Below are 27,473 nucleotides of genomic sequence, written 5' to 3'. Positions count from 1 at the left end.
GCCCTTTTTTTCGAAATTATTATACCAATGAACGACGTTTTTCTTTTTTGGTATTATTGTCGTTCTTTCTCTCGTGTACTTTTGTGCTTTCTTTTGCTCGATTTTTTTGAAGAAGCGTTCCCTTTGACTTATGATTGGACGTGATATTTTTTCTTTTTCTGTTATTGATATCATGTCGTTTGTCTATATATTATATATATTTACGTATGCGTATATATTGAATGTACTTAGCGAGGTCTAGGTATGTGGTTAGTGTTTTTTTTTGTTGACTATTTTTGTTGGAATTGAATATTGATTGGTAGTTGCGTTGTTTGGAGTAAGGATTTTTGGTTTCATTTGAAAGAGGTGGGTGGACATAGGTATAATATAAGTTAGGCGTAGGACACGCTGTCTCTCCCGCGCCAATTCAACGTTGAAGTGTAAACGTTCAGATGCACCATACTTATAAGGTTTGCGCCACAGAGCCTTCCCAAAGCACACTCACAATGATGGGTGGGGATCATCCCTGACGCAACACTGCAGCCTGGGAACTCCATTCGAAATAAAATCAAAGGCTAGTTAGATGATATGCTCAAGTCTAACCATCTGCCTACCTTCATTTCAATTCAGCGTCATGTCCCTTCAAGATGGCACCTACCAGATCACAAGCGTCTTGACCAAAGAGACTCTTGGTCGGGATTACGTTGAAGATCGTTCTTTCAATCCTAAACCTATCATAATGCAAAAACCGAACCTCGATTATCCCTATACCAATTGGCAGATTGAACGTTGCGACGATAGTTATTACCTCAAAAATGGAGGAGCGGCTGCTGGCCTTGTTGATGGTAACGATTCGGGAAGAATTGTTGCTATCTTGCAAGAAGGTTTTGGACGCTCTCGTGAGTGGATTTTGCGCCCCGCTGCTGGGTCTGAAGAGGGAAGAACATATAAGTGAGTGTTGATTATCCATCGGCGTCGAGTATCTATTGATTTTCGTTTGAATGGTAGCATTTGCGATTCCGATGAAGGAAGTAATCTGGCTTGGACTGTAGAGGACGACAAAGTGGCACCAAACGGAGACAGAGTGAGTTTTGGTTCCATGCTTCGGATTTGTTGATTGTTATATTCATTTTCGAGAAGCAAATTATAGCTCTTGCTGAATTTGAACCTTCCGATTCGAAACAGACTTTTACTTTCATCAAAGGAAATGACTGACACTCAGTACTCTCCTCACGCATACTATCCTCCTCGAGTCTTCGTGCTCTTCCCTCTCCTCCAGGCTCCCACCGGTTCACCTTTTTTCCTTTTAAAATATTATACCAATGAATGACTTTTTTTTGGTATTATGTCGTTTCTCTCTCGTGTACTACTTTGTTTTTTTTTCTTTGCTGCTTTTCGTTATCTTTGAAGCGTATCTTGACTACCTTTGTGAGATCCCTGGCTGGTATGTTTAACATCATTGCACTCATGATTAATAACGAATTTATTCGAATTTCATATCAGTCTACATTGAATTTCAAACGTTCAGGGCTTGCGAATCGAATTACAGAACTTGAAGAATAATCAGTCAAGCTGTCTCGCGCGCGAAACTTATTGATATGCATGGAAGTGACCTGAACTGGGTTCTGACGCTCCTAGGCTCATGTAGGAGGCTCGTCACTTGATGAATGTCAGATTCTAGCAGAATTCTAGTCATGGAAGCTCTATGTCAGTTCTTTGCGCCACAGAAGCCTTCCCAATGTACTCATGGCAGTGATTGATGGGCGCTGCATTGGATCATCTTACTTCATCCTCACCAAGCCCGTACTCAAACAAGCACGCTTGGGGGGTCTGGCGCAACACATGCTGCCTGGGAATTCTATCCGATATATAACAAAGCTCGTTAGATATGCTCAAGTCTAATCATCTGCCCATCTTCACTTCAGCCAGTCATGTCTCTTGAGGACGGCACCTACCAGATCAAAAGCATTTTGACCAAAAAGACTATCGGTCGGAATTCCATTGAATTTCGCTCTTACGGTCCTAAGCCTATCATACTCCAAGAACCGAGCATCGATCATGCCTATACCGTTTGGCAGATTGAACGTAGCGGCGACAATTATTACCTCAAAAATGGAGGAGCAGCCACTGGCCTTGCAGATGGTGCCGGTGACACTTCAGGAAAAATCTTCGCTATCGTGAGAGAAAGGTTATTCGGACACTCTCGCGAGTGGAAGTTGCGCCCCGCTGCTGGGACAGAAGAGGAAGATAATGGGACAGAAGAGGAAGATAATGGGACAGAAGGAGATAATGGGACAGAAGAGGGAGATAATGGGACAGAAGAGGGAGATACATACAAGTGAGTGTTATCAATCTGCGTCGAGTATCTGCCGACTTTCATTCGAATGGCAGTATTTGCAATTCTGATGAAGGAAGTAATCTTGTTTGGACTGTAGAGGAAGTGGAAGAGGCACCAAACGGGGGAGTGAGTTTGGTCCATGCGCTCGGATTTGTTGATATTATATTCATTCCGGAAAACAGATAGTAGCTCTTGCTGAATTTGATCCCTCCAATTCGAGACAGATCTTTACGTTCATCAAAGAGGATAACTAAAGTCAGTCGAGCTTGTATGGCGAACATCGTCTATGATACATGGATAGGTCGATTGATGATGGACTATAGTAAGCTGTCGAAGTAGTCAACGTCATCAGATGCAAGGTTCTAGGTACGCAGTATCGGAACCAGGGAGAGAACTTACGGCGCCGTAAATATACATTCATACGCACTATTCTAAGGTCCCATACTGGGTAGCTGCGGGACAGCAGCTTTTTTATCTTCCTCCGTAGCGCCTAGAATATCAAGCATCTCCGTCATATTGAACATGAGAGCTGTTTGTATAGCTGTTGGAACACCCGACCGAGGGTTGGCTCCCTTTTCCACCAAGGCCTTCACCACCTCATTATGTGTCTTGAAAACCGCTCCAGCCATGATTGATTGTCCCAAGTCATTTTCTCTGTTAGGATCTGCGCCTTTATCTAGCAAGGCCTTTGTCAAGTCGAGGTGTCCAGCATAAGCAGCCAACATCAGGAGCGTATTGCCTTGATCAACGTGAGATGGATTTTCACCATTTAACATGCTCGCTTACCTTTTGTATTTGTGAGATTTACTGGTAGTCCTGCTTCGATCGCTGGTACCAAAAGCTTAGAATTCCCCGATCGCGCTGCTTCAAACATGCGTTCGGCGAACGCAAGCGTTTCGGCAGGAAGGTCGTTTATGTCAACTTTGGGAGTTTCATTGGTAGAATCGGACTAAAAGCAACAAGATATGGATAAGCGAAAGGCACACAACTCATTGAACAAACCATTCTTAAATTCAGAAGAAGGTAATGACGAATGCGGGTGGTACAAAAGCAAAAAGTGATTCTAATATGTATGAATCGGGCCGGCAACATTCAGTGGTCCGATCCGGAAATATTTATCGATCTTATCATCGAGTAGGTCCCACGGACAATCCATTTAATAATCCAACATCTTCCGTAAACCATCAGGCACCTATACGTCATACGTCATATAAGACCAAAATATTCATACGAGGATGATCATGAAGGTACTTACCCTCCAACCGTGTGTGTTTGCCGCACGCATGTAACCTTCTAATGCCTCCCTCATTTGGTACGGCCTGGAGATCGTCAATAATCCGCACAGCTCCGAAAGAGAAAAACCAATTACGTATTCCAAGAAGCATCCAGTCTAGCAGGTCGGGGGTCAAGATTGGAGATGGCAAGTTTGATCTGCATCAAGACTGCCGGAATATTATAAGCAGGTGACCAGCCTACAAGAGATTCGTGAGCGAGTTCTTCGTTATTTCGAAACGAAGCTCCTACCATCCGCAGTCAACAGGTCCAGGCAAATGGATCCTCCTTGAAGCTTGTTAGCATTGGTTTTCCCTCGGACGGATGACTTACCTCCAGTAACATGCCCCCCTCCACCTTGAATGAACGGTAGGAATCTCGGTCTCAAAATTCTAAAGAACGGTGGTGCTAGTGGAAAAGTCGATGGGAAACGTATTTCGAAAATGATGGAATTGATTTTCCTATATTCTCAGATAAGATCCACCTTCTCCTCTTCCACAATCTCAATGGAAGACTTACCTTTTTATCATATCTTGTGCAATTGGAATATCTGGATCAAAGGAATGCATCTCCACGATCCATTGAAACAGGTTTTCCTCATTGAATTCCAATGGCATATACCAACCGAGTTCCTTAAAGCTTGGAGTAGAATCTTGCTCTTTTATCATCGACTGTAACTCCCTTTGTAATGCCATACTTGCGGCAATACTTGAATCCTCGGGAGGCGGTAACAGGTTCTCTACCGCCATCTTGACGTAATCTGGATCATGCTTCCAGTCATTCACAGGTCGAGTTTTCTTCTTCGAGGCCGAAGTCACAAAGGTGTCAGTAACGGGTTGAGCTTGACTTTGTTGTTGTCTCTGGCTCTGAACGGTCGTTTCGGGAACATGCTCAAACACAAGTCGATCTTCATCATCGAAATCATCTTCCAAAAACTCCAAGCGGCGTGATTCAAGCAGTTTCTGGATTGTATATGATGGTTCAGGAATTTTGATAGCTTTGGATGTAAAGGTCGTAGGGTGATTCGAATCCATTTTTACAAAAGGAATTTTTTCCTCCTTTTCACCTGGATTTTCCAATTCGCGACCTCTGACTAAAAGGTATCGGCTGACGATGGAGGATCAACAACAGTTTTACTTCATCACAGAGGCCATATATCCTCACCATAAGATCCAATGCGTTTGGTCGATAACGAAAGATGGCATCTGACAGACGAACTTGTCGGGTAGGTTAACCACTTCAGCGAGTGCAATACAATGACTTGCAGCTATCGCACTCTTTGACCATACTCGGCCCGGCGTCGCGTAGCTTAGCGAAGAAATACTGCCGTCCTTTGCCAGGTACACTCCTTCAAAGTCGGTTCAAATTTGATATCAACGAAATGTGAACAGTGGTCTTACCATTACCATAGGCGCGTCCATGCGCGATTTCCTTGAACCACAGTCCATGCCTAATTATCTATGACGTAATCGATATCAGGGAACTAAACGGGAGGGTGCTATTGTCCGTACCGAGTGCCAATTTCTCAATGGTGACCCATGGAACGCCTACGTTTAGAACGAAAACACCATCTCATCAGTGTCCAAACTTGAGTGTTGTAAAAACTTTTCATTTACATATAAGATGGGAAAGTCCTTCGCCCTGACGTTTAATTGCTTGGCTTCCTCGACTGCCCGTTGGAATTCCGCCTCGGCACTAGGGGCACCGACGCTGAATCTGAATTGACGCCAATTCGAATCTAAGAGGTTAGTGAGCAGCCGATAAACTAAATGGAAAATAGAGAATTGTTACCAAGACCGCGAACTAATTCGTTTTGGTTGGTGATCTCCTCGAGATATGCCGTGCAAGAAGCCACGCACCTGGAGGTCACAATCAGGAGAATCTAATATCAAGCAGGTAAATGATGCTAACGAACCATCGTAAGATCAACCAAGTTGATGGTAGAAGTGAAAGGTCGATATCTTGTAGTCTGGGTTTTACCTTCCCTTCAGCTACCTTCTTCGTGAGATGGTTTCTCATTTCTGAAACCTAAGAGGTCATCAATATTACATTCGACAAATAATCGTTCTGGATATCATACCGTCGGGAGATTTTCCAATGACGCGACGATAGCAGACCGCATCTAAATCGAGTTATTTTAAGGCTTCTCATTGTCGTGAAATAGATAAATTAAGCGCCAACCTCAGGCAAAGTCAACTCATCAAATTCACATAGACCATCTTCCGCGGTCACATTCTTTCCATCAAGCACCTCATTCAGAGTAGCATGTTGTGGTCGATGCTTGCTATTGACCGTGATCTTGGTTGTAGGGGGAAGCACGCGCAACCCCATGCCGATAGGTGGCTCCTCAAGAACGCCTTCAATAGCTGCTGTGTAGGCAAGAGAAACTAGCAGATCAACTGTATGAGGGTTGTTTACAATTTCGTACTATGAATAGATGAGAAAAGCCTCAGCAAATAGCGAGTAGGATGCTGACCTCGAGAGGAGCACCACGGTTAAGTGCGTAATATTGATAAGAACAAAGTTTCGAGTCACAGACATATGGCTTAAGTGCCTCGTAACTTGATTCAAGTTTACGGTGACAGACAATACAGTATTGAGGGCAAATCTATTCAAACAATAAGTACAGGAAAGCTCAAGTAAGTTTTTGACTGACCGCAAGACGTCGCACAAGGTAACAGATCACGATTAATGGAAGATTCAAATGTGAATCGTTCTCTGAGCCTTGTATTGGATCAGAGAGGGCAATTCTGCTGATGAATTCCTTCTCAGCCGCCTCAGCTCGTATAATATCCTTTCCGCAAGACAGGATATTCAGAAAGTTATCGAGGCCTATTAAGGATAAACTCACATCTTGGAACTTGACAAAGGTTTCTTGTGGCGTGTTCTGACTCCTCTCGACTTCATCTAATAATTTTTCTGCTCCACCCCAGTTCAGACCGAAGGTCAGCCTAAACTGCAAGAGCTTCAGGAATGATTGGTTCATCAACGATTCTAGCGAATTGCTCAAGCTAAAGTGATCAAAACGATTCGGGTCTGTCTTCTCATCTTCTTGAACGACCATTGGAGTTTCACATGCTTCTAACTCATCTGCAGAATCGACTTCCTCCTGAGGCTCTTCTTCGACTTCATCGAGCAACAGTCCATGTTTTCGAATTGCAGTTCGGGCCTCTTCTTTCCCGAGTTTGTAACGCTGAGTGAGACCTATTTTGAATTGGATGTTCGCGCCAGCTTCAAAAGCATACGCGCTGTAAGAGCCATTTTGATTGAGAACGGGATATATGCCATTAAATCCTGATATTAGAACACAAAGGTGTTGAGTTTTGGAGAGTAGGGCACGATCCCAGGCCATTAATGCACGTGGAGGGATAATGTCAGTCAGTCGTAGAATGGGGATCGACACAGTGATCAAAAATTGATCAAAGTGATGCTTTATGAATCCAGGGCGGTACTCCGCAGCCACAATCTCTAGGAAATCGCTGCCAGTATTCAATTAACAGCTTCAGTCGAAACCAGAGTGGCGCTAACCGTTGTAAAAGAGTCATATCACATTTATTAGCCGAAGCGGTACTGAATGGACCTGCATTGTATATTTCATCGTCGTCACTGAACATAAGAAAATCTTCGTCTTCGTCATCTTCAGCTTCTTCGGTCTCTTCTCCGTTGTCAGATTCAATGTGATTTGAATGAAGACCAAGCGCTTTCGAGACACGGGCGAGGAGTAACAAAACGGTGTCTCGAATTATGTGAGACTTTTCAGATGCGAATTCCTCAATCACAGCTTGCACCCTCGCAGGAATCTCCTCGTCTGACGAGGCGTAACATAGGAAAGAATGTGATTTAGGGTAATCCGTCGTATCTAAAACACAAATGATAAGTCTCATACATCGAACAAGGAAGGTTGGCCGCCTACCAGATACAAGGAGGTTAACTGAGACCACGTGTTCCTCAGCCTCGTTTTCGATTACAACCTCAAGGGATCCTTCATCTTCAGACCGTATTTCTAGTAATAGTGCTCAGCACTAATTACTAGCTGATGATTGATCAACTTACTCATGACGCGAAGACCACAAGATGTAAACCCATCGCCACATTCCTCTTTCAAATCATGAAAATCGGCCATGAACCTCTTCCTCCCTTTCAAATGGGCGTTCTTATTCGTTCCTGTCATTTTCGCAACACCGTCGACAAGACCGTTTGAGAGACGTTCTTGAGAGAGTGTAGAGTTAGCTCAAATGCAAGTTCCGGTGCTCCAGGTTAAAAAGTGAAAAAGGAAGCCAGTGAAGAAAGTGCTGGAAACTGCGACAAACCTACCTCCACTCTGACTGGGATGCTTACCAGACCCAACCTTTTGTCTTTTTGAACAACTACCATTGGTCTGCGTGCTTGCCATGCTAAAACTTGAGGCATGCTTTGCCGGAGCCATATCGAATGAATGTTGACTAGACACAACAGCAGTTTGCTATTTGAGGATGCTCATTACGTTTCAAAGGGTTCAGCCGGTCACGTTTCACATCCCCATTTGCTCTATTGATCAATCGTTTATCGTGCTTCCTCATGATCATGAGATCAGTCAAGATCATCAATTTCTTTCGCTCATCTCCATCATTAACTTCATCATTGACAAATTCGTGCCTACATACATACTCCATCTGACTTCGTCATGGTCAATGGCTTACATTACACTGTAGAGTAACTAAATGAGTCACAACCAAGGTCAACAACTTTCGTGACACAGTCCCGCCGGTAGCACCGGCAATCATCAACGAATCTTTACAATCCCACTGTCAACTATAGTCAACAGTGACCAAGTCATTGCCTTGATCAATCGCTCGTCCGCTGCCACGATAACAATTCATCGAATCTGATCATCAGGAATGCGATGCTTATAATACAACTTCAATAAATACCTCAGATCCTGGGGACAGCCCGCCTAATTTTATCACATCCTCCAAACGGGGCTAATTCCGACGAGAACTCCCTCGCGCCCGATCAATATCACCATCATGCGAGCTCCGAGAATGTGGAAGTCCATTCGAGGAGTCCCCCCTACTTCCGTCGTCATCATTTCTGGTTATTGGCGGCTCCACTCCGACAATCTGTCTCTGAATCTGCTATTCGTCGGACGAATAATGAATGTTGGAGTAAATCGAAGAATTCTCCCGGATAATGTTACCTGAATCGTGTGGTCATCATCATTTGGACGCGAACCACTCTGTTCCATAGCCTGCACCAGTGCTAGAATTCGTTGCACTGTCTCCTGGTCGATGGCGTCGTCCAAGTCCATTGGCTCTTGACCAGTAGGTGGACGAGAGATCGAATGAGGGAGCATATCATAGAGTGAGAGGAGTGTCATCAGTCGGAGCCTTGAAGTTTTCGACGACGTGAGCTCCTTTTCGAGGCGTGAGGGATCGATAGCCATTGTAGTCGTTCAGTAGGAGAAGTAGTGAGATTGTTGGTAGGTAAGGAGGGAGGGGATTCTGAGTTTGTGGCTTCTTATAGTAATGAATTACTAGTTTATGGCATTGCCATATCGCCGAAAAGAACCATTTCGACGGGATCTGGATCAAGGAGAGGAGTTATGTTCATGTCTCCCTGTCTGGGCGCGCCAACTCCGTGGCACGCGAAAAACCAGCTTTGGCGTTACGTCCGGAGCGACAGACCACAAAACAAGAAAAAACACCGGGACTTTCTCAGAGACTAGTTGACTGTGGGATATCCGCCTTCGATCCGCATCTACTGATTAATACCCTGAGAGTGGTGATCTGGCCATTCGCAAAATCCTCAGGGACCCAGCAGGGACCTAATAATTTATCCTCCATTTCAACCGGAGCGGAGGAACTTGCGCCTCGGGATGCTTTTCGGACCTATCATGTACCCATCTATCCAAAATATGACCCTCACGATTACTAGCAAGTTTCAGCCTGGCTCCCCGTAGAGAGCAGGGGACAGCAAATCTGCGTGCGTTGCAGGGGCAATGAGGCGGCCTCAGATCTCAAAAGCGAGGGCAGGACAAAGCTTATCTCGGTGTATTTCGGTTCATATGTTCAAAGAGACAGCTCATCGTTGATCCCACCACGGCCGTTTCTTTCCGGAGGTGGCAAAAGTGCGTCAATCAAAGCTAATTTGAATTAGTCTGTGACAGATTTGTGTATCAGATTTTGAACATAAGTACATAGCTCAGAGCTGTGAGCGTGTGATCATGACACAAGCATTCAACCTGCTCAACTAGTAGAATGTTGGCGGTGTGAAGAAATCGTAATGGGTATAGGTAGTTTCACGTAACGATCATTGCGTTTAAATTTTGAACAACAACATAAAGCATTGTTTCTCAATTACTTCCAATTTTCGGAGTTTTCTAGAACAGTTTGGCCGAATTCGTGAAGTTGTGGCCTCGTCATGACATTTGGTTTCCGGTTCAGCTACAAGCCCACAATGCCTACTCAAACTCAGGAACCTCGAATCAGCCTCGAATCAGGGTTGGCACGGAAGCAGATCGGAATATGACCTCGCACACGTGATACATGAGCGGACCGAGATGAGCGACTTTGGACAACACACGGTCGGCACTCTGACGTCTGCGTATATTGGCGTTTAGAACTCCTTCTGAGCTCGCTTGGATTCTTTGTCGATCATGAAATTGCCACTTGCTCCTCCTCAAGACAAGCCAAGACAAGAAGAGCATGTTGACAGCTTCTCGATGGCATACTGAAAGTTCTGGCGAGAAACGCCCGTTGATGATGGTCTCTTTTTTAGCGTCGGCGGCAATAGGAGTTGACATATATGGATGATAGAGTGGGAATAAAGATAAAAATGCTGATTTTGTGGCATCTTAATGAGATCATACACACGTTGTGTTGATTTTCGTGTCGAAACGTCCGACTGATTGGAGCGACACATGATACGCGTGTCATCGGCAACAGAGGGGGTGCGATTTGTGGCAGGTGCCAGAATGTAGTTTCATATGGAACTGGCACCAGTCTATGGCATAGGTTCTGGCGTTTTTGAGTAACGCAGGTGGATGGATATCTGGATCAATAGATCTATAGAGCCTCATGACAGTCCAAACAAACGTCTCGCATCGCGTTGAACATGTGCCTCATTTATTCTATCACACATTCCTGTGGAAGGAACCACAGTGTAATCATTGCCTCGACCTCTCGGCTGGGATATAAATGATTAGATCTAGGGAAATCTGATCCCTGTTCAAATGCTTGATAAAGAAATGAATTGTAACCATACTCCATAAACCAACTCGCCACTTCGCGGGTCAGAGCGTCAAGTTCCTGATCTGTAGATTTGAACATGACTCTCGGCATCAGTTTGACCAGGCGGTAGCGTTGGTAAATAATCAGTGACATGTTGCCACTGCCATTAACCTGCCATTCCGCGAATGTTCAGCTTTTTCACATTTTTTCCAGACTCTGTGATTAATATGGCTGTATACGTGAGAAGGCGACAACCGAAGACGACGAGAAAACACATTTGTTGTTTCAACAAAACGATAACATCGTCTTTCCTGGATAAATGCCATTTCTGTTTCGGAGGTTACCGGTGAACTTCCAATGTGCAAAACTCACGGCGTACGCGGTAGCAGAGAAGCTCGGGCTGTTCATGGGCAAGTATAGTTGGATATCTTGTTTGCTGAATCTCCACGGTGGCTATTTCCGAGTTGTGGAGTTCCAGGGAGTTTCCATGGGTGCAATGTATTTCAAATTCGCTATAGGGGTAAGATGTGTAGCATAGGATCTCATAGGATTGCTGTTCAAGTGATTACCGTCGGCCATCAAATTGCCAAAAATGCATACACTCAGTCCGAAGTTCCAATATTTTGGAAAAACGCAAGTTCCTCGAAATACAATTCTTGCATGCACATCCAACCCAACCGCATTGTACACGAATAAGACGACGGCGCTATCAACTCTCCTACTCGACTTGCGATTTGCGGGATTGTACAAAGCTGTAATTGTCTCCACCTGCCAAGCCTGAACGTGTGCACGTGACATTGACTCCCACGCATGCTTTTCACGACGACGGCGTAATCTTTCTCCATTTTCCAGTCCTTGTTCCTCTTTCTTTCCGGTCTTTCTGAAATCTTTGTCACGCACGGTGAAATATGTCATGTCCTTCAGAAAATCAATCTCAAATTGATCAATCCAAATTCTGGGATTCTAACGGTCTACATTGGACAACTCACCGGATCGGCTGGGCCATTGCGGGGGGCTGCGCTGTATTAGTGAGACTGTGAAGAGTTACGACTTTATTGCCGACTGAACCTGGCTACAGACAGTGCTCATTTCAACGATATCCGTGCTTTCGCATTGCAGGTCTGTGGCTTCCTAGTGGCTCCCCATTACCAGGTCGCTCAATAACCCCTTATGTCTGTAGGAACTACACCAATCGTTCGCAACAACGACAAATGTATGTCTTCAATCATTCTCTCTCTCGCTACTATCCATGCTCCGCCGTCGTTTTCGGCCCCCTCGCCTGCCCAATCGTTGTCACCTACCAGTTCCTCAGGGTGAAACCGCTCAAGGGTCACCGATCTCGACAGCTCCTTCATCCCGACCCTCGCCACGCTTTCGGTTTGTGATTTACTGAACGCTGAATGCCAGATTACGTATACTCTACATGCCTCCTGTTTACGGCACCATTTCTTTCGTTTCATATCGTTTTTTCCGGGACTACACCTATTATTCCTTCATTCAATCTGGTGCGTATATATCAATGCCTATTAGGAATTATTCTTCTAACGAACTGTCCAGTTTACGAGGCAAGTAACATCGGCTATCCCCTGAATCACATGCGGCCATTAGCACTCGGATGATCACTTTCAATAGGCAATTGGCCTCAGCGCATTTCTGTAAGTCATGGCGATTGCTCAGTTTACGATTCTCAATGCGCTGAAGCTGTGTAACACAGTCTTCTTTTAATCTCATATGTTGCTGCAACTGCTGCTGGTGGCTCAGCTGAAAAGGCCTTGGAGAGAAAAGACAAACGTCCATTGCCTATACCAGTGAGGGCGTTTTTCTCGATTAAATGTTCTGTTGGTTTAACCAAAGTGACTGGATGGCGGTAGTTTTGCTGTTGGAGATATCGGCCAACAAAAGTATGTAGAGTCTTGCTCGATTTTTTATTCAGATTACTCACTTTCCCGATCTTAGGGCTATTTCATGTATACGGTCAAGGTCAGTCACTGCTGAGTGCTCTACAACTAGCAGGCTCTTACTTGTAAATGCATCAGTGGTCCGTATTACAGTATGTAATAATCAGACCAGGTCAGTACTTCTCTTACATGCGACAATTGATATTCTTACCAGATTGAATCACAGTCGCTTCAATAGCAGGGATTGTTTGTGAAAACCTTGATGTTCTATGTAAACAATCGGGTTTTTCATTCCGTTGGGCACATCTCTATATCGAATGCGTTAATTTTATCAGCATCAGGTGAGTTCCATTGTCCTGTTTTTGTTTATAACTCTTTTGTTGATCCCACAACAGTATAGCTCTGTATGGTCTTCTTGTGTTTTATGGTCTCACGGCCGAAGAACTCCGGGGACGACGACCCATGGCTAAATTTCTTGCGATCAAATTGATTGTAATGTTTACGTTCTATCAATCTTTCGTGGTATGTGACGATAACTACGGGATTTCGTGATTTCGTGGCTGATCGATCCGACGTTCGCGTTATTCTACTCAGTTTGAAGCGCTGGAGGGTAGAGTTATCCATGGTACGGTTAACTATACCTGTCCGTCAACGACGCCGTCTTACCTCCGTTTACTAGAAACACAATACTGGACAGAAACCAACATCTCCAATGGACTTTCTGCTCTAACAATATGTGTCGAGGTGCGGTTTTTCCTTTAAAGTGGTTTTTTGACCGTTGTGACTCATCGATCTCTTGTTGTGAACTTTTTACGTTGGCTTCGAAATGTATTAACTCCCAGATGGTTCTTTTTGCCTTATACATGATGTGGGCGTATCCATACTCCGAATATAAACGTGGTGCGGGAAAACCGGCGACGAGTGTTTGGGGACCGCTTTGGGATTCGTGAGTCCGAGTTGCTTTTATCCCTCTTCACACCCTCATTTTGATCATGTTGGATTTGTTAATAGCATTAACTACGGTATGTATCGTCCTTCATTCATCTATAGGAACAAACTCTGATGAACGTCCTCTCGTTGTACTTCTACTGATTTGCCGTTCACAGCCGATTTCTTTATCGAGATCGCTGGATCGTTACGGTATTACTGGAGTACAACCGCCCACCACAATACATCAAGACCTCGAAGACCCGATTTTGGCGAAGCCTTCGGCGTTCAACCTTCACGTTCAACTGGAATGGAAGCAGGGTATCCTAATAGAACGTTATTACGATCCACTTCCGAGATATCGTTGCCGGCTCATAATGAGAGTACTATACCTTTGACTTCGATGGATACGAGGGGTTCGAGTAAACGAGATATGGACTTGCGGCAATCGATGATTGGGATTGCGCGTTGAAGATTTGGTGTTGTTGTGGGGTTTTTTTTTTTTTTTGGGACACTTGCGTTGGGGTGTTGCTTTTTTTTGTTTTGCACCTGAATAACGTAGACATTCACTCTCGTTTTATTATTTATTCGCTATCAGTCTCTCTTTCTCTCTCTCTCATGCTATCTTTCTCTTATGTGTGATAACTAGTTATATGACCCCCCCTTGGAACATAGTTGTGTTCGATTTACTGTATCGGTAAACTCTTTCAAACAAAGTAGATACCCTTTTTATTTATTCAGATGACTGGCACCGTGTAGAGGTCAATAGCAGTACAATCTCCGGGACCCTCGCTCGAAGTCGTCTTATACCACACCTATAATAACACAAATCGACCTCGGTCAGTCAACCTTCCCAAGAAATGAAGAAACATTTCGTAAAAAAAAAAAATTCCAAAAACTCACATCTCCACCACTCCCACAAGCATAAAACTGCCCAAAATAGTTAAAACTCAATCTAGCACCTAATTGTGCATTCTCTGGATTGGATTGGATGTGAAATGAGTTATAGCGAGCGCATTTGTTGGTACTGGAGCCTTCGGTGAAGCCGAGAGAACCATATTCGGAACATCCGGTGGAATTGAGTAGTGAACCGATTAGTGGGCGTTGGGGTGAGGTGGAACCTGGGCGAGGTGATGCGATGAGGGATCCTTGGTAGAAGTAGAATTGGCCGATTGGATTTGAGCCGGTGAGAGTGGCGTAACCGCCTGCACCGCCGGTAGTTCGTAATGGCTTTTTAATGGGGTGTGTGGAGAGGGGGGAAGGGTGAGTGGTAAATAGATAAGAGAATTATTTTTATGGTAAGAATGGAGTACTTAGTAAATGATAGGTGTTTGGAGACTTACAGCGAGATTACCGGAACCGCCATTTTTGGAGGAGGCGACTAGATAGAAAAGAGGCGTGTCTGCTCCGGGTGGAACGATCGCTATGGTGATTGAGATAAGTGAGGTCAAGAGGGCGAGGAGGGTATACTTCATCGTTCGACGGTAGTAGCTGATGAGAGTTGGGGTGCAATGCGTGCGTATCGCGTGTATTTATTTACAGGCCACGGTTGGTCAGAAGTCGTGTCTGATTGAGTTTTACTAGGAACGTGTTGAGAACGGTGAGTGCGTGCCTAGACCACTATCATTTGTATTTTCAGCGATGGTTATATGTATATACAGTTTTCATCAAATTAACGTACATGAAGGAGTAGGTGTCCGACTCAAACACGGGCATTACACCCCACCATACATAGTACAGTCTCAACTTTCAAGTGTTTTCTTCAGTAGAAGACTCGGCTCGTTGATCTTCTGTAGGGACAGGAATCGCAGGGAACCAGCCATATTCTCGCAAGTTGACTTTGAATTCGCCGTCACGAGATTGAATGACTTCGATTCCTTCGGCGACGAGAGCGTCATGTTGTCTTTGTGCGCCATCTGTTCCTGGACCACGAGAAGATATTGCACCGGAGGAGCTTATAACGCGGTACCAAGGGACAGGTGGATTGGTATTGGGTTGAAGGAACTTGAGAGCTATTGTGGTTGATGAACGGCCATGGAGTTAAAGCGTGAAGCAAGTTATCGTACCTTGACCAACGTGTCGCGAATGTCGAGGCATTCCAATAAGTTTCGCAATATGTCCTAATTATACTTTCATCTTCCGTCCAACGTGTTTAAATGGGAAAGAGAAATTCGCTGACTGACCGTACGTCGTTACACGAGCATTTGGAATAGATCGTACAGCCTCATAGACCTGTTAGGAATGTCAGTAAAACATTGATAGAATTCAGTAGATTATTTGACTTACCGCTGCGTGAAATTCCGCGCTATCCATGACTGTTAGAACATTCTCGTGGTTGGCCCTGCGGAATCGTGACTTAACTGACCGCATATTGCCGGAGGATTGGTCAATATCATCATTATATCATCTGTCATCCCCCGACCGGTATGTCCTTCACCAAGGTTCTCATAGCATCCGAAAACTGCATCGTCTTGAGACGGCTTTTTCCTCTGCTTGACCCTGGCATTGACATATAGAATGCCGAAGCGCCGCAACGATTACACAGTATGCGCCACTTCAATCACTCTAAAAGTCACTCTTGTACTAATTCCATTAAGTTCACTTTAGGACGCGATGACTGGGCTTGTACTAGAAGAGGATCAACTAGGCTATGCGAATCACCGTCTAGTCGAAGGTTCCATACTTCAATTTTCAAACTAATCAATCTCGAACAAACCGAGTCCTTGAATATTGTCATGATTTTGCATTCTAGTCTGTGCTGCTTGCCATCAAGTGACCAGATACCGGTTCCTTCGGTGCCAAATACAAGAGCAAGTTATCTTACTTGTACGCTTCGGGTTAATGCTAAAACATATATTTGAAGATAACCGCAGGTCAGGTGCAAAACCGGACCAGCCTCATCAGTCTTCTAGACGTGTCCATGAGCGCCATATATTGTTGCTACACGCCTCTAACGTACTAGCCAAGGATTCACTGGAATGCTTAAAGGAGCAGGTCTCGATTTGCATTCCTCAGAAGCGATTGTCAACAGCTTTCCAGTCTCATAATGAAATTCACTCTCGCTATTATCCCCCCCTCTTTCGCATTATCGGCTTTCGGTAGCCCCGTTGAACCAAACGCTCGCCAAATGCCAATGTGCAATTTTACCAGCATTACTCGTGCGTCCTCTTCAAAACCCATTTTGATCATGCCCTTTGCTTATCTTTCACTCAGAATGCATTTCGGCGATTGCCACCAACCCTGCCGCAATTATACCTCCCTGTCCAGCTGCCAGTGGCATTCTTAATAATATTCAACAAGCTCAGGCTCAAGGCAAACCACCTAGTGAGCACATTTACGTAGAGCATAGATACCATGCTAAAACACATCTTTTTCAGGTGAGACTGACCAGCTCAGCCTTGTCTCCAGCGGTCTCAGATGTCTTGCCGCTAGCCTCATGGCGGGTTTCGCCGCTGTAAGTCCCATTTTCGAGTGACAATGTGTGAGTTCGTTAACCCTAAACGGTTGCCACAGCCGGCCGTTTGTTATGATTGCCTTGGTGGCCTATCCGGTATCCCAGCACCCAGTATCTCATCTTGAATGAGGGTGGTCAACTTTGTAGTATAAGAAAGACTTCGTTTTCGGGTCTGTGCCTAGGTACACGTTTCGGGCATCTGGGGCCCATTGATAGGAGTGAAGGGTAAACACTTGGCTTCATTTCTCCTTTGTAGCCTACATCGTCGGAGTAAAATTGCGATCAGTTGAATGGCAACCTCTCCCGATCGCGGAATGTCACGAAAAGTTGCCTTAGTCTACCCTTTCGGAGATTCATGGACGTAGAATGCTTTGAGATTATCGATTATCACTGGCATATTAATACTGTTCCAGCTGGCCGTCATAATTTACGTAGATATAATAGATGCATACAAACGAAATTTATTATCTCCTAAGCCCAGTAATCTTCCAAATCATGAAGCTTACTATATATACGGAACTCCTGCTTGAGTATATTGTGCCAGCATACCTCTTATCACAAATTACGATTTTTTGACTGTCGAATCGACCAACAATAACTGCACTGGGGGTGCAAAAATGTGATTTCTTGGCGGAGAAAGTGCCTCCAGCATGTTTGAGCCGTTTTAAAATGCTTCCAAACGAAGCGGCGGATGTTGGGGTTATCAGAGATGGTTTCATGACCGGCTGTTGCGTGTAACGGGGCCTTCGATGGGGACATCGTCGACAAAGGCATCGTGAGGTGAGGTATTCCAGGTTGGAAAATGTGTGTGAGGTCGGCCTGCTGGATTGCATCGAGTTGGTATGGCCATGGAAATAGATATGAGACGGAGCGTGCCAACAGGTGAGAACTCGTGACAATAGAGAGAGGAAACGTTGATCAAAGCCGACTAAGAGGTCGAATATCCCATAGCAACCTCGACCTCCAAATGATTCTGCGTATTGTTCAACCATAGATGGGAGTCCACTATCTTTGATCGTTACCACGTTGAGAGGATGTAGGTCGTGAACAAGGCGGAGGGATTTTCCATCTTTCTTTAACACGCACAAAATAATCCTCTGAAAACTTTCCCTTCTCATCCTCGTTCCATGTGAATGCCATTTCCTGTAGATGATGTGTTAGCTTCTCTTCTTCTGTGAGGAATCCTTCTTCGTTGACTTTCATGGCGCATTTTCTTTCTTCAGTGTAGCGTAAACCAAGAGTGAAGTCGAGAGGGTAAGATGGGAGTGTTGGCATGTTTTCCAAGGGATTGGCGGGTATTCGACGGACAATGCGGAAGTCTTCTGGGAGTGTTGTAACAGCCGGGTATGTTCTGTTGGCAACTTTCTTGTAGGCATAGCTTGAGATATTAGATGGCTTATATGATAGTGGAGTATCAGTGAGAGAAATTTGGTATATTTCTTGAGGTAAATTGAGTGGGGGGAAAGGTAAAACGTTGAATAGCAAGATAATCGTTTGACCGGTATGGAAGGTGGCTGATGTAATACTAGCTCTCCTCAACTGTACGTCGACTCATCGATACTCAAAACCCGAGTTCGTGACGTTGTCATGAGAATTGGGGTCAAGAAGGTTGAGGACCGGTATCCAGAAACTACATCGTCTTGTCGGCTTTTTCCTCTACTTGACCCTGGCATTGTCGTATAGAATGCCGAAGAGACACAGTATGCGTCATTCAAACATTCTGAATGTCACTCTTGTAAAATCATTAAATTCACTTTAGGACGCGATGACTGGGTTTAAACCAGAAGAGGATTAACTAGGCTCTTATTATCGACTCATCTCCGGCAAGCAACGCGAGTCACCGGCTCATCGAAGGTTTCATGCTTCAAAGTTCAAGCTAATCAATCTCGAACAAACCGAGCCTTTGAATATTGTTATGTTTTTCCATTCTAGTCCATGCTGCTTGCCATCAAGTGACCGGATACCGGTTCCTTCGGCACCAAATTCAAGTGCAAGTTATCTTACTTGTACGCTTCGGGTTAACGCTAAACTAAATGTTGGCAGATAGCCGCGCAAAATCAGAACAGCACCAGTCTTCTAGACGCATCTATGCCCGCCACGTATCTTCGCTATATATCTCCAACATACTAGCATTCGCTGGAATATTTAAAGGAGCAGGACTCGATTTACATTCCTCAGAAGTGATCGTCAACAGCTTTCCAGTCTCATCATGAAATTCACTCTCGCTATTATCCCCGCCTTTTTCGCATTGTCGGCTTTCGGTAGCCCCGTTGAACAGAACACTCGTCCAAGATCACCAGCACTATGCAATCATAATCGTCCGTTCTCTTCGAATCTCGTTTTGATCATATCCTTTGCTTATCTTTCACTCAGGATGTATTCCGATAGTTGCCGCCCTGTTTCCCGAAATTCCTTCTTGTGCAGCTACCCTTGAAATTCTCACTAATATTCAACAAGCTGAAGATCAAGGCAAGCCACCGAGTGAGCACATTTACGTGGAGCATAAATACCATGCTGAAACACCGCTTTTTCAGGTCAGACTGATCAGAAAAACTATTTCTCCAACGGTTTCAAATGTCTTTCCGACACTGATGGGGAGGGATTTTCCATTGTAAGTTCCATTTTCGAGTGACAATGTTTGAGCTCGTTAGCCCTAAACGCTCGCCACAGCCGGTCGATTGTAATAATTGCATTCATGCCCTACCCGGTACCCCATCTTAAATGAGGGTGGTCGACATTTCGGATCTGTGCCCTAGGTATACGTGTAACGAATGAGAGTTTGTTTTAGGGCCCATTGGCAACAGTGAAGGGACCTTAATCGTCAGAATGAAATTCCACTCAGTTGAATGGCAACCTCTCTCGATCGCGGAATGTCAAGACAAGTGGCTTTAGTTTCCCCCTTTAGAGATACAAGGGCGTATATTGCTTTGACGTTATCACTGGTGTTTCAATACTGTTCCAGCTGGCCGTCACACATCTCTTTCGCCCAAAGTCTTCCATCATAAATGCTTACTATTCCTGCCCAAGTATAATCATTGTGCCAGCATTCCTCTTTTCACAAATTACGAATTTTGGACAGTCGAACCGAACCCGTTACTCGTTACTCGACATTCTCACAAATCACCAATAGAACATTAGCGACTCCGTGGTGTGGCCAGGTCCTCTACTTGACCCTGGCATTGACATGTAGAATGCCCACTTGAAAAGCCACATCCGAGCAACGATCAATCATTCTGAAAGTCACTCTTGTAATTCCATTACGTTTACTTTAGGACCTGATGACTGGGATTATACCTAATTCAAGTCGACGCTAAACTATATATTGGCAGGTAACCCCGGATCAGGCGCAAAAATTGGTCCAGCATCAGACTTCTGGCGTATATATCATACGCGCCACCTATTCCTTAAGGATTTACTAGGAAAATTTAAAGGATCAAGAGTCCAGAATCGATTCAGTACGTTCCTCAGAAGCGATCGTCAGCCGTAGCTTTCCAGTCTCATCATCAAAATCACTCTTGATCCCAGCACCCCGTATCTCATCTTGAGCGTAGGGTGGTCGACATTGTAATAAAGAAAGACTCCATTTATGAATCTTTGCACTAGTTGCACGTGTCACGATGAGGGAGAATCTGTTTCCAGGCCTATTAACAAAAGTGAGGGTGTTAAAACGTTATGGCCAATTTTCAGTTAGAACTTAGAGGGCAAATTCACTCTGTCTCAGAGAGATCTCTCGGGATATAATTTGTCCCGGCAAAATGAATTGTTTCGGACATATTAACGGCTTTTTCCTCTACTTGACATATAGAATGCCCACTTGAAGAGCCGCATCCGAGCAACGATCAACATTGTTTGTGTCATTTTCAATCATTCTCAAAGTCACTCTTGTGAATTCATTACGTTCACTATAGGACCCGATGACACTATATACATATTGGCAAGTGTAAACCCCGGATCAGGCGCAAAATTGGTCTAGCATCAGACTTCTAGACGTATCTATCACGCGCGCCATCTATTCCTTAAGGACTTACTAGGAGTATTTAAAGGAGCATATTTGCGTTCCTTCAGAAACGATCGTCAACAGTCTCAAGTCTCATCATCAATGAAACTCACTCTCACCATCATCATCATCCCTGCTGCCTTTTTCACATTATCAGCATTCAGTAACCCCATTAAATTAGATGCTCGTCAAATACCAATTTCATGCAACCTCTATCGTCCGTTTCTCTTCCCAAAAACTCATTCTAATCATGCTCTTTGCTTATCTATCATCTTTCTCACTCTTAGGATGCATTCCATTCATTTCTGCCCAGATTGACGATATGATTCCTTCTTGTACAGCTGCCCTTGAAAATTTTACACATATTCAACAAGCTGAAGATCAAGGCAAACCACCGAGTGAGTAACCATCATTCCCGTTAAAAACGTCATGTAATGATATGATCATCTACCCATGCTAAAAACACCTCTTTCTTTCTTTTTATTTTCAGGTCCGGCTGATCAGTCCAACCTTCTCTCCAACAGTTACAAATGTCTTTCCGAAAGCACCAGGGAAGGATTACGTATTGTAAGTTTCCAATATGCTCAACTTCAACCATTTAGCGCTGATATTAAATGATCGTTCCATAGCCGGTCGAGTGTAATCGTTGCCTTGGTGTTCCACCCAGTACCCCATCTTAAATGAGGGCAGTCATAAATGACGTGCATATTGTAGAGAATGCAGTCTTATCTTATATTTTGCGTCAATAATACACAGGCGCGTTCGTCTAACCCGGGATAAGCCGGGATGATCGCAAACGCAAAGGAGCGACTAAATTATGATTTTTGGTGGAATCTTCTGTGCAATATGCAAGCAAAAAAAAGAAAAATGTAATAATGTAAAAAGGACCAACGCCATGATTTCTATTTCGATTGTACAAATCCTTTGCCCTTGTAACCCTCCGACGAAATACCTATAACACAAAAAGGTCAGCGCTGGGTTGGGCTAAAGATAAATGGAGAACCGAACACACCTGTGATAGGATTCAGTTTCATCTCCTTTGCACGTTCGTTTGTAGCTTCTTCCCATTCTTTAGTCAAAGTCCTTGGTGCTGGCGGAGCTACACGAAAGTTCATAAGCGGGCGCTGATGTGCCGAAAATTGAGAGAAAGACATACCCATAAGGTGGATACCATAATACACAACACCAGTGAGAGCAATGAGACCGGTAGTGTATAGGTAAATCTTGAATCTATCTGCGGCCGTGTCTATGGGAGCTCGAGGTCCATGTGGTCCGAAAGCGACGTAGTAAGCTGTTTATGATATGTTCAGACGCGTTGAGGAATTGATGGCGCGTGCAAAGAGGGGGGGTGGAATTGATATAGAAGGTGAAAAAGGAGATAATGAGTATACAATGAAGCAGTAAAGGCATCCCGACTTGCGCCGCACCAGGGCTCGGGAAAAAAAAAACCCCCCAGTAAAATGGTTACTGACCAGCTTTCTTTTCATCAACCGACAATTCCTTCCAATCTTTTTGTTGAATAGTCTCTAATTGTTGATGTACCGAAGCCCTTTCCTCAGGAGAGAGTTTTGTCCAAGAAGCCTCGACATTGGAAATGGGGACGGGGGATACCGAGGGGGAAGAGGATGAGGAATAGGTTGTTGGTGCAGAGACGGTGGTTGCGATGGAGCGGTGGAGAGATGCAGGCGCTCTTTGGCGTGCCAGGCGGACAGCAGCGGCGAGATACATCGTGGACAGAAAGACGAACAGCTGGCCCGTCCTCTTTCTTTTTCTCACACCCGGATAATCCCGGCGTCACGCTCGCTCGACGCTTGAAATTCTCACGGGTTTGCAGTGAATGTCGGCCACTTTCACGAAACATTTAGATACGAAATTATTGAGTTCGGTTGCCTATACATTATGCACAACACTCACTCTATCACTATTGCTGTCCATCATATAACAATAACTTAGGCATATACTACTACTCAGCAATCGTCGTTCAGCGATGAACAACACGCAATGGCCAATCTGGGACAAGTCGGAAACACTATGAATAACATAAGCGTCCATTTTCAATAATGCAAGTGAGGTCACCGTACAGAGGGCAAGCAGCGCAATAGCAAATAATCCTATCAGTCCAACCACTATAATATGGCAAGTCAACACGAGAATCAAAAAGGCAACTACTAGTAAAAACTCACAAACCCAAACAACGACCTGTCTCTCTGGGGCATACCGCATCACTAATATCACCGCACAAACGCTTAATAAAAGTGCAATAAACACAATTATCGCTATAATCCTTCTTCTAGTTTTCCTTCTATTTCGTCTCCTTCTAGCGCGGTCATGTTGATCATCAAGTTGAGTTTGCTCTTCGCGGTTTTCGGGTGGTTGAAGTTCGTGTTCGTTTGGGTCAGAGGTGCCAGGAAGTACTAAGGGAGCTGTGGCTTCGTAATAGACTGGAGATGGAAAATGAAGAGGTTTAGGTGCTTGAGGAGGAGGAGAGTATTCATTGGATGATGCCATGACGGTAAGAGAGAAATATTGAATCTGGGATTCATCATTGGTATTTAACCGCGTCGATGTAAGATTCTACTACTGCGCGTCGGGTCCATCTCAGGCTAGTCGTGATCAAGGCAGTGCCTTCGATACAGATCTCTCCACTCCCACCCGCACTTGCAATTTAGTAATATAAAAACCACATGGATACAGCACTGACTTTGTTAACTAACTAACTCGTCGTACTATACGTTTCATCATCCACAGCGAATGAATTTTTTTCGGCTCGAATTTTCCGGATTAAATCCAACCATGACGCATACAGCCTTACAACCCATGTATTGTAATACCGGCTGTGCAGATGATCATTTACCGAATAGCTTCTGGAAAGATTATTGTCAAGGTGGCAATATATGTATTAATAATGATTTTTTTTTCGGCACTTTTTCGCCGATGTAGTTGGTTCGAGAAACGCGGAAATCTTTTCATTAGCTCTAAATGACAAGAGCTAACTAAATCTAGGATAATGATATCATAGTAGCCTTTTTTTTACAAGTTTCGTTAGAGACTGCGCCTACTAGACGAATTGTTCGCATGAAGGTGTATGAAAAATTCGAGAGTAAGGGTAAGGGCGTCATGGTGTTGTAAAAAGTGGTTTATATGTAAACTTCTTCGCAATTGTAGTTGACCCTGTGTCTATCAGTGATACCGCCGTATCAGTGGAAAGGCAGTGTACAGGAAAGTGATCTTTTCTTCTTATGGGGGATAACACGCCGAATCCGCAGTTGTGTCTTTGTTAGAAGCTGATGTTCTTTGTGATCATTGGAAGTAGTCTTGAACTCGGTCAGTCAAAGCTGTGACGAGTATACATAACATTACATATTATATCATGTTCGGCGTGAATCAACGGTCTCAAGAAGAGCTAAGGACTCGCGATAGTGATACCGTACTCAGAATATTGTGTGTTGTTGCTCTCGCTGTAAGTATGATAATGTGTTTAATGTAAATGACAGCGTGTTGACCCCCGCTCAGTATACCTTGGATTAGCCGAACAATTCATCGGAGGCGAATCCAGTGTTTGGATAGCCAGGTCAAGGTGCAACAAAACGAAAACGCAAGTTCTTATTGATCTCGGTCCACGAGCTCTGGTCGCGGGACTTCGTAACAATCATGCACTCCGTCAGTCCTTCGCATATCTACATCACCATCATCACCACCGTGCACTGCTCTCTGCCCTTTAACAGCTTTACACCCTCACAATCTACCTAAAAGCAAAATATGGGCGACTTTAGTTTCTATAAATAGAGGCATCGCCATTGGATCGGCATCTCCCGACACATGTTCGGATTCGGTGGTTACGGACACTGGCAGCGGATAGCCCGCCGGGATAGAAAGTTGATTTTCGCCACTCCACTTTTTCCGCGAACATCATCTGTCGAGTTCTACCCGTTCGGATACCACGGGTCTCCAATTTTGTATCAACCCGCTCAACTCGGAATGCTTTTTAGCTATCCACCTCCACAGCCGGGTTTTTACTGTAAAAGGTGAATTACCTCCTACGTTTCCATCTCGAAGCGAAACTGTGTCAAATGCAATAATAAGCGACTCTTTTGTTCAATTTTTTGTATTCGATCGAACGAATGTCGGGCTACCGAAAAGAAAAATGAAATGGGAACAAAGAGTATTATGTTCATTACGAAAAATCAGAGGCTGCAGTGACAGATAATTTCCGTCGCTGCTCGGCAAAAATCAATGTGGGTCAAATAATCTGTTGTACACCTGCACGAAGTAAGATAACCTTCGCTTATCAGGCCTCCGGGACTTCCTGCTTATTTACGCCTCACCCCCTCTATCACATCATCTTCCCATCCCTGCTCCTGCGCATTATTCATGAGATATTGGTGATCCCTGTGTCATATGACTATCTTCCTTCAGCAGTCACTCCGTATGCTGAGAGGTGGGTGATCCCCATATCAGAATCAATTCTCCTAGCATTGTGGCGCGCAGTGTACGAGATGTGGGTACAAAGGCCATGTTTTCTTCTTCAATGGTTTCTGCCTGCTGAGAATTATGAGATAGGTGATAATTAATGAGGATTTCGATGGGATACTTACGAAAACAGGTTGGTGGGCTTCCAATAATTGTCTATCAGAAGTGGAAGTGATATAGCTGATGTTGTCTTTCCAGGATTCCTAGATAGCGTTTCATGAGGCTAAGAAGAAATTATACTTGGGATGCACTCACCATTATGTGTGTAAGTTGCTGAGGATGAGGGTGTAATGAGGTACTTGGGTTGGTAAGTTGGACTTTCGTGCTTCAATCCGAGCTATTATATATACGTTTTTGTAATACCTATACACCATAAAATCTATGACAGCTTCTTGTCCAATGGGTGGCTGTGTGTTTTTGATTCTAGAAGGTATCGCCTACAGTAGCGATATTAATTATTCCGTTTTTGATTTTCGGCTGCTTTAGAATGACGTTTTCGGAGGTTGAGTGTCCAATACCCGGTTCAGTAACAAGTCAACTTCTGAACCGGGGAATCACACCACTACGAGACCAAAAATGTTTTTCCGACACAAACCCCACAAAAACGCTATGATTGGAATCGAGAAAACAACTCTCCTTCCAAAGTTAAAAAGAAATTTCGTGAGCATGATAAGGTGTCGATGTGAACTTATGGTAGTATTTCTACGGCAATAACGGTCAAATAGAGCGTGTAAGTTTGATTTTCTAACCCACTGTAATGTTTAGATTCCACTGAGGTTCTAATGTACGTTATGCGTTGTGGTTCTTAATCCCCCGCATACCAAGTCATTTCATGACATTGTGCCTTCGGTTTGCTCGTACACACATCAGAAGATATCGGCTATGAAAAGCCAAGCCAAGGTACGCCGCGGACTCACATATTAGGCTTCCATTGAGGCCGAGGTCGTCCGGTTTTTTGTGTTGGTAAGGACAAGCATGGTCAACTTTTCTGGACTGTTCTTCGCCAGACACTAGGCGACATTGTGGGAGGTAGTAGTAACCTATTCAAGTCCAGATATCACAGAAACAGGAACTGGATAGGCTACATAGCCCCCCTGCGGCATGCTGTGTAATAAGAGATAAACGGACCTTGAAAGCAGATAAAGAACATATAAACACGTCAGTCATTCAGATACGGACCTTCAATTTTGAGACTAGCACATTGTTAACTAACTCAACCTGACAGTGATATTGCGCTTGCATGGGGCACGTGGCCTATTTCCGTAAGGCCGATGAACGGGTGACCGAATGAGATCAAATTCGACATCCAGCCACTTCAGCGAGAATTCGTAGTAGAAGGATTGCGATAATCAGGTTTATTTTGGTTTTTAATATAACTATTTCAAGGTCCTGGTATTTCTGGATACTAAAACCAACGGAATATATCAGAATGAAATAATTAAATGATGTTCCATTTGACAAATTGTTTCAATGTAATGAATGAAAATCCATTCTTGACCTATCATGTTCCACCGTTTATTCGTTGGCGTTCTAAGATAAGTTGGTCATTCAATGCATTCTGAACTTGTACTGCAGACACTGTTCCCTCCTGCCACAAAAGCCGGAGCAACTTCCTTCCGAGGGTCCCCGTAAAAGATGAAGTAATACTGCCGAAAGACTTGCGAGACCATCAACTGCCATCAACCCAAGACTTCTTGGCAAGCGAGTCGTTTAGAGCATCAAAGAGACTTTTGTCATAATGGCGGGGTACTTTCCTCCGACCCAATTCCGATCGTTTAAAAATAGGACCGTGGCTCAACTATTCTTATTAATATACATTGTTCGAGAACGCTGGTGCGACAGTGTCATTAATCATTAAGTGAGATGACTCACGGACCGCTGAGTCCGAGGTTCACCTTTCCGAAACTCTTACAAACTTCAAAGCGCATTT

The 27,473-nt window shown here is 44.3% G+C and overlaps 13 protein-coding genes across 13 annotated transcripts; 5 read left to right on the top strand and 8 right to left on the bottom strand.

Annotated features, from left to right (window-relative positions):
- Positions 1-591: 591 nt before the first annotated feature.
- AGABI2DRAFT_181042 (hypothetical protein) lies at positions 592-1,535 on the top strand (the record flags this gene model as incomplete). The annotated part of the gene is made up of 4 exons (XM_006456346.1): positions 592-930; positions 988-1,063; positions 1,390-1,423; positions 1,483-1,535. The coding sequence occupies exons 1-4, from the start codon at positions 614-616 to the stop codon at positions 1,533-1,535; spliced, it is 480 nt and encodes a 159-aa protein (XP_006456409.1). The 5' UTR covers positions 592-613.
- Positions 1,536-1,910: 375 nt separating this feature from the next.
- Positions 1,911-2,571, top strand: AGABI2DRAFT_154010 (hypothetical protein; the record flags this gene model as incomplete). Its single annotated transcript, XM_006456345.1, has 3 exons — positions 1,911-2,317; positions 2,371-2,443; positions 2,500-2,571. 3 exons carry the CDS (start codon positions 1,911-1,913, stop codon positions 2,569-2,571), a joined length of 552 nt encoding a protein of 183 aa, XP_006456408.1.
- Positions 2,568-3,356, bottom strand: AGABI2DRAFT_195540 (hypothetical protein). The gene is made up of 4 exons (XM_006456344.1): positions 3,320-3,356; positions 3,104-3,266; positions 2,717-3,056; positions 2,568-2,644 (listed from the first exon to the last, which is right to left on the bottom strand). Exons 1-3 carry the CDS (start codon positions 3,320-3,322, stop codon positions 2,749-2,751), a joined length of 474 nt encoding a protein of 157 aa, XP_006456407.1. The 5' UTR covers positions 3,323-3,356; the 3' UTR covers positions 2,568-2,644; positions 2,717-2,748.
- Positions 3,357-3,542: 186 nt separating this feature from the next.
- On the bottom strand, positions 3,543-7,760 carry AGABI2DRAFT_77738 (hypothetical protein; the record flags this gene model as incomplete). Its single annotated transcript, XM_006456343.1, has 19 exons — positions 3,543-3,636; positions 3,687-3,789; positions 3,842-3,877; positions 3,923-4,050; positions 4,109-4,696; positions 4,754-4,937; positions 4,990-5,047; positions 5,101-5,136; positions 5,206-5,327; positions 5,381-5,448; positions 5,505-5,617; positions 5,670-5,711; positions 5,771-6,016; positions 6,066-6,197; positions 6,246-6,383; positions 6,441-7,068; positions 7,118-7,448; positions 7,503-7,592; positions 7,643-7,760. 19 exons carry the CDS (start codon positions 7,758-7,760, stop codon positions 3,543-3,545), a joined length of 3,255 nt encoding a protein of 1,084 aa, XP_006456406.1.
- Positions 7,761-8,189: 429 nt separating this feature from the next.
- Positions 8,190-9,063, bottom strand: AGABI2DRAFT_195538 (hypothetical protein). The gene is made up of 3 exons (XM_006456342.1): positions 8,766-9,063; positions 8,500-8,703; positions 8,190-8,428 (listed from the first exon to the last, which is right to left on the bottom strand). The coding sequence occupies exons 1-2, from the start codon at positions 9,009-9,011 to the stop codon at positions 8,551-8,553; spliced, it is 399 nt and encodes a 132-aa protein (XP_006456405.1). The 5' UTR covers positions 9,012-9,063; the 3' UTR covers positions 8,190-8,428; positions 8,500-8,550.
- A 2,614-nt stretch (positions 9,064-11,677) lies between these two features.
- Positions 11,678-14,127, top strand: AGABI2DRAFT_228341 (hypothetical protein). The gene is made up of 17 exons (XM_006456341.1): positions 11,678-11,825; positions 11,876-11,916; positions 11,978-12,010; positions 12,205-12,302; positions 12,355-12,366; positions 12,434-12,452; positions 12,512-12,605; positions 12,669-12,698; positions 12,754-12,777; positions 12,834-12,867; positions 12,922-13,036; positions 13,091-13,217; positions 13,290-13,320; positions 13,375-13,439; positions 13,538-13,641; positions 13,707-13,717; positions 13,802-14,127. The coding sequence occupies exons 1-17, from the start codon at positions 11,706-11,708 to the stop codon at positions 14,092-14,094; spliced, it is 1,251 nt and encodes a 416-aa protein (XP_006456404.1). The 5' UTR covers positions 11,678-11,705; the 3' UTR covers positions 14,095-14,127.
- Positions 14,128-14,257: 130 nt separating this feature from the next.
- Positions 14,258-15,045, bottom strand: AGABI2DRAFT_195536 (hypothetical protein; the record flags this gene model as incomplete). Its single annotated transcript, XM_006456340.1, has 3 exons — positions 14,258-14,437; positions 14,526-14,852; positions 14,966-15,045. Coding segments are annotated over 3 exons (485 nt in total), but the record flags the coding sequence as incomplete, so codon positions are not given.
- A 326-nt stretch (positions 15,046-15,371) lies between these two features.
- On the bottom strand, positions 15,372-15,935 carry AGABI2DRAFT_122303 (hypothetical protein; the record flags this gene model as incomplete). Its single annotated transcript, XM_006456339.1, has 4 exons — positions 15,372-15,634; positions 15,689-15,742; positions 15,806-15,854; positions 15,909-15,935. The coding sequence occupies 4 exons, from the start codon at positions 15,933-15,935 to the stop codon at positions 15,372-15,374; spliced, it is 393 nt and encodes a 130-aa protein (XP_006456402.1).
- A 691-nt stretch (positions 15,936-16,626) lies between these two features.
- AGABI2DRAFT_188351 (hypothetical protein) lies at positions 16,627-17,535 on the top strand. The gene is made up of 4 exons (XM_006456338.1): positions 16,627-16,780; positions 16,836-16,946; positions 17,000-17,076; positions 17,136-17,535. Exons 1-4 carry the CDS (start codon positions 16,669-16,671, stop codon positions 17,199-17,201), a joined length of 366 nt encoding a protein of 121 aa, XP_006456401.1. The 5' UTR covers positions 16,627-16,668; the 3' UTR covers positions 17,202-17,535.
- A 705-nt stretch (positions 17,536-18,240) lies between these two features.
- AGABI2DRAFT_56737 (hypothetical protein) lies at positions 18,241-18,447 on the bottom strand (the record flags this gene model as incomplete). Its single annotated transcript, XM_006456337.1, has 1 exon — positions 18,241-18,447. A coding segment is annotated over one exon (207 nt), but the record flags the coding sequence as incomplete, so codon positions are not given.
- A 174-nt stretch (positions 18,448-18,621) lies between these two features.
- On the top strand, positions 18,622-19,904 carry AGABI2DRAFT_188350 (hypothetical protein). The gene is made up of 6 exons (XM_006456336.1): positions 18,622-18,776; positions 18,836-19,066; positions 19,120-19,394; positions 19,450-19,557; positions 19,611-19,687; positions 19,747-19,904. Exons 3-6 carry the CDS (start codon positions 19,286-19,288, stop codon positions 19,795-19,797), a joined length of 345 nt encoding a protein of 114 aa, XP_006456399.1. The 5' UTR covers positions 18,622-18,776; positions 18,836-19,066; positions 19,120-19,285; the 3' UTR covers positions 19,798-19,904.
- A 1,960-nt stretch (positions 19,905-21,864) lies between these two features.
- COX4 (COX4 subunit IV of cytochrome c oxidase) lies at positions 21,865-22,814 on the bottom strand. The gene is made up of 4 exons (XM_006456335.1): positions 22,546-22,814; positions 22,230-22,364; positions 22,086-22,172; positions 21,865-22,025 (listed from the first exon to the last, which is right to left on the bottom strand). The coding sequence occupies exons 1-4, from the start codon at positions 22,799-22,801 to the stop codon at positions 21,976-21,978; spliced, it is 528 nt and encodes a 175-aa protein (XP_006456398.1). The 5' UTR covers positions 22,802-22,814; the 3' UTR covers positions 21,865-21,975.
- A 226-nt stretch (positions 22,815-23,040) lies between these two features.
- Positions 23,041-23,581, bottom strand: AGABI2DRAFT_122299 (hypothetical protein; the record flags this gene model as incomplete). Its single annotated transcript, XM_006456334.1, has 3 exons — positions 23,041-23,102; positions 23,155-23,199; positions 23,257-23,581. 3 exons carry the CDS (start codon positions 23,579-23,581, stop codon positions 23,041-23,043), a joined length of 432 nt encoding a protein of 143 aa, XP_006456397.1.
- Between the last annotated feature and the right edge of the window lie 3,892 nt (positions 23,582-27,473).

This window comes from Agaricus bisporus (genome assembly GCF_000300575.1).
Source record: "Agaricus bisporus var. bisporus H97 unplaced genomic scaffold AGABI2scaffold_13, whole genome shotgun sequence".
Taxonomy (NCBI): domain Eukaryota; kingdom Fungi; phylum Basidiomycota; class Agaricomycetes; order Agaricales; family Agaricaceae; genus Agaricus; species Agaricus bisporus.
The sequence above is the reverse complement of the archived record's forward strand: the minus strand, read 5'-3'. Positions and strand labels throughout refer to the sequence as shown.

What these genes read in the sequence shown, in the direction of transcription:
- AGABI2DRAFT_228341 (XM_006456341.1), top strand. Translation starts at nt 11,706, where the DNA reads ATGTCATGTCCTTCAGAAAATCAATCTCAAATTGATCAATCCAAATTC. An exon ending in CGGGGGGCTGCGCTGTATTA is followed by an intron (nt 11,826 to 11,875) that starts GTGAGACTGTGA and finishes ACCTGGCTACAG; the next exon opens with ACAGTGCTCATTTCAACGAT. An exon ending in CGTTCTATCAATCTTTCGTG is followed by an intron (nt 13,218 to 13,289) that starts GTATGTGACGAT and finishes TATTCTACTCAG; the next exon opens with TTTGAAGCGCTGGAGGGTAG.
- AGABI2DRAFT_195540 (XM_006456344.1), bottom strand. An exon ending in AAATCTCACAAATACAAAAG is followed by an intron (nt 3,057 to 3,103) that starts GTAAGCGAGCAT and finishes ACGTTGATCAAG; the next exon opens with GCAATACGCTCCTGATGTTG.
- AGABI2DRAFT_188350 (XM_006456336.1), top strand. Translation starts at nt 19,286, where the DNA reads ATGAAATTCACTCTCGCTATTATCCCCGCCTTTTTCGCATTGTCGGCT. An exon ending in AGATCAAGGCAAGCCACCGA is followed by an intron (nt 19,558 to 19,610) that starts GTGAGCACATTT and finishes CCGCTTTTTCAG; the next exon opens with GTCAGACTGATCAGAAAAAC. An exon ending in ATGGGGAGGGATTTTCCATT is followed by an intron (nt 19,688 to 19,746) that starts GTAAGTTCCATT and finishes CGCTCGCCACAG; the next exon opens with CCGGTCGATTGTAATAATTG.
- AGABI2DRAFT_195538 (XM_006456342.1), bottom strand. Translation starts at nt 9,011, where the DNA reads ATGGCTATCGATCCCTCACGCCTCGAAAAGGAGCTCACGTCGTCGAAA. An exon ending in ATGATGACCACACGATTCAG is followed by an intron (nt 8,704 to 8,765) that starts GTAACATTATCC and finishes TCCGACGAATAG; the next exon opens with CAGATTCAGAGACAGATTGT.
- AGABI2DRAFT_188351 (XM_006456338.1), top strand. Translation starts at nt 16,669, where the DNA reads ATGAAATTCACTCTCGCTATTATCCCCCCCTCTTTCGCATTATCGGCT. An exon ending in CAATTTTACCAGCATTACTC is followed by an intron (nt 16,781 to 16,835) that starts GTGCGTCCTCTT and finishes TCTTTCACTCAG; the next exon opens with AATGCATTTCGGCGATTGCC. An exon ending in GGCTCAAGGCAAACCACCTA is followed by an intron (nt 16,947 to 16,999) that starts GTGAGCACATTT and finishes CATCTTTTTCAG; the next exon opens with GTGAGACTGACCAGCTCAGC.
- COX4 (XM_006456335.1), bottom strand. Translation starts at nt 22,801, where the DNA reads ATGTATCTCGCCGCTGCTGTCCGCCTGGCACGCCAAAGAGCGCCTGCA. An exon ending in TTATGGTATCCACCTTATGG is followed by an intron (nt 22,173 to 22,229) that starts GTATGTCTTTCT and finishes ACTTTCGTGTAG; the next exon opens with CTCCGCCAGCACCAAGGACT. An exon ending in GAAACTGAATCCTATCACAG is followed by an intron (nt 22,026 to 22,085) that starts GTGTGTTCGGTT and finishes TTTGTGTTATAG; the next exon opens with GTATTTCGTCGGAGGGTTAC.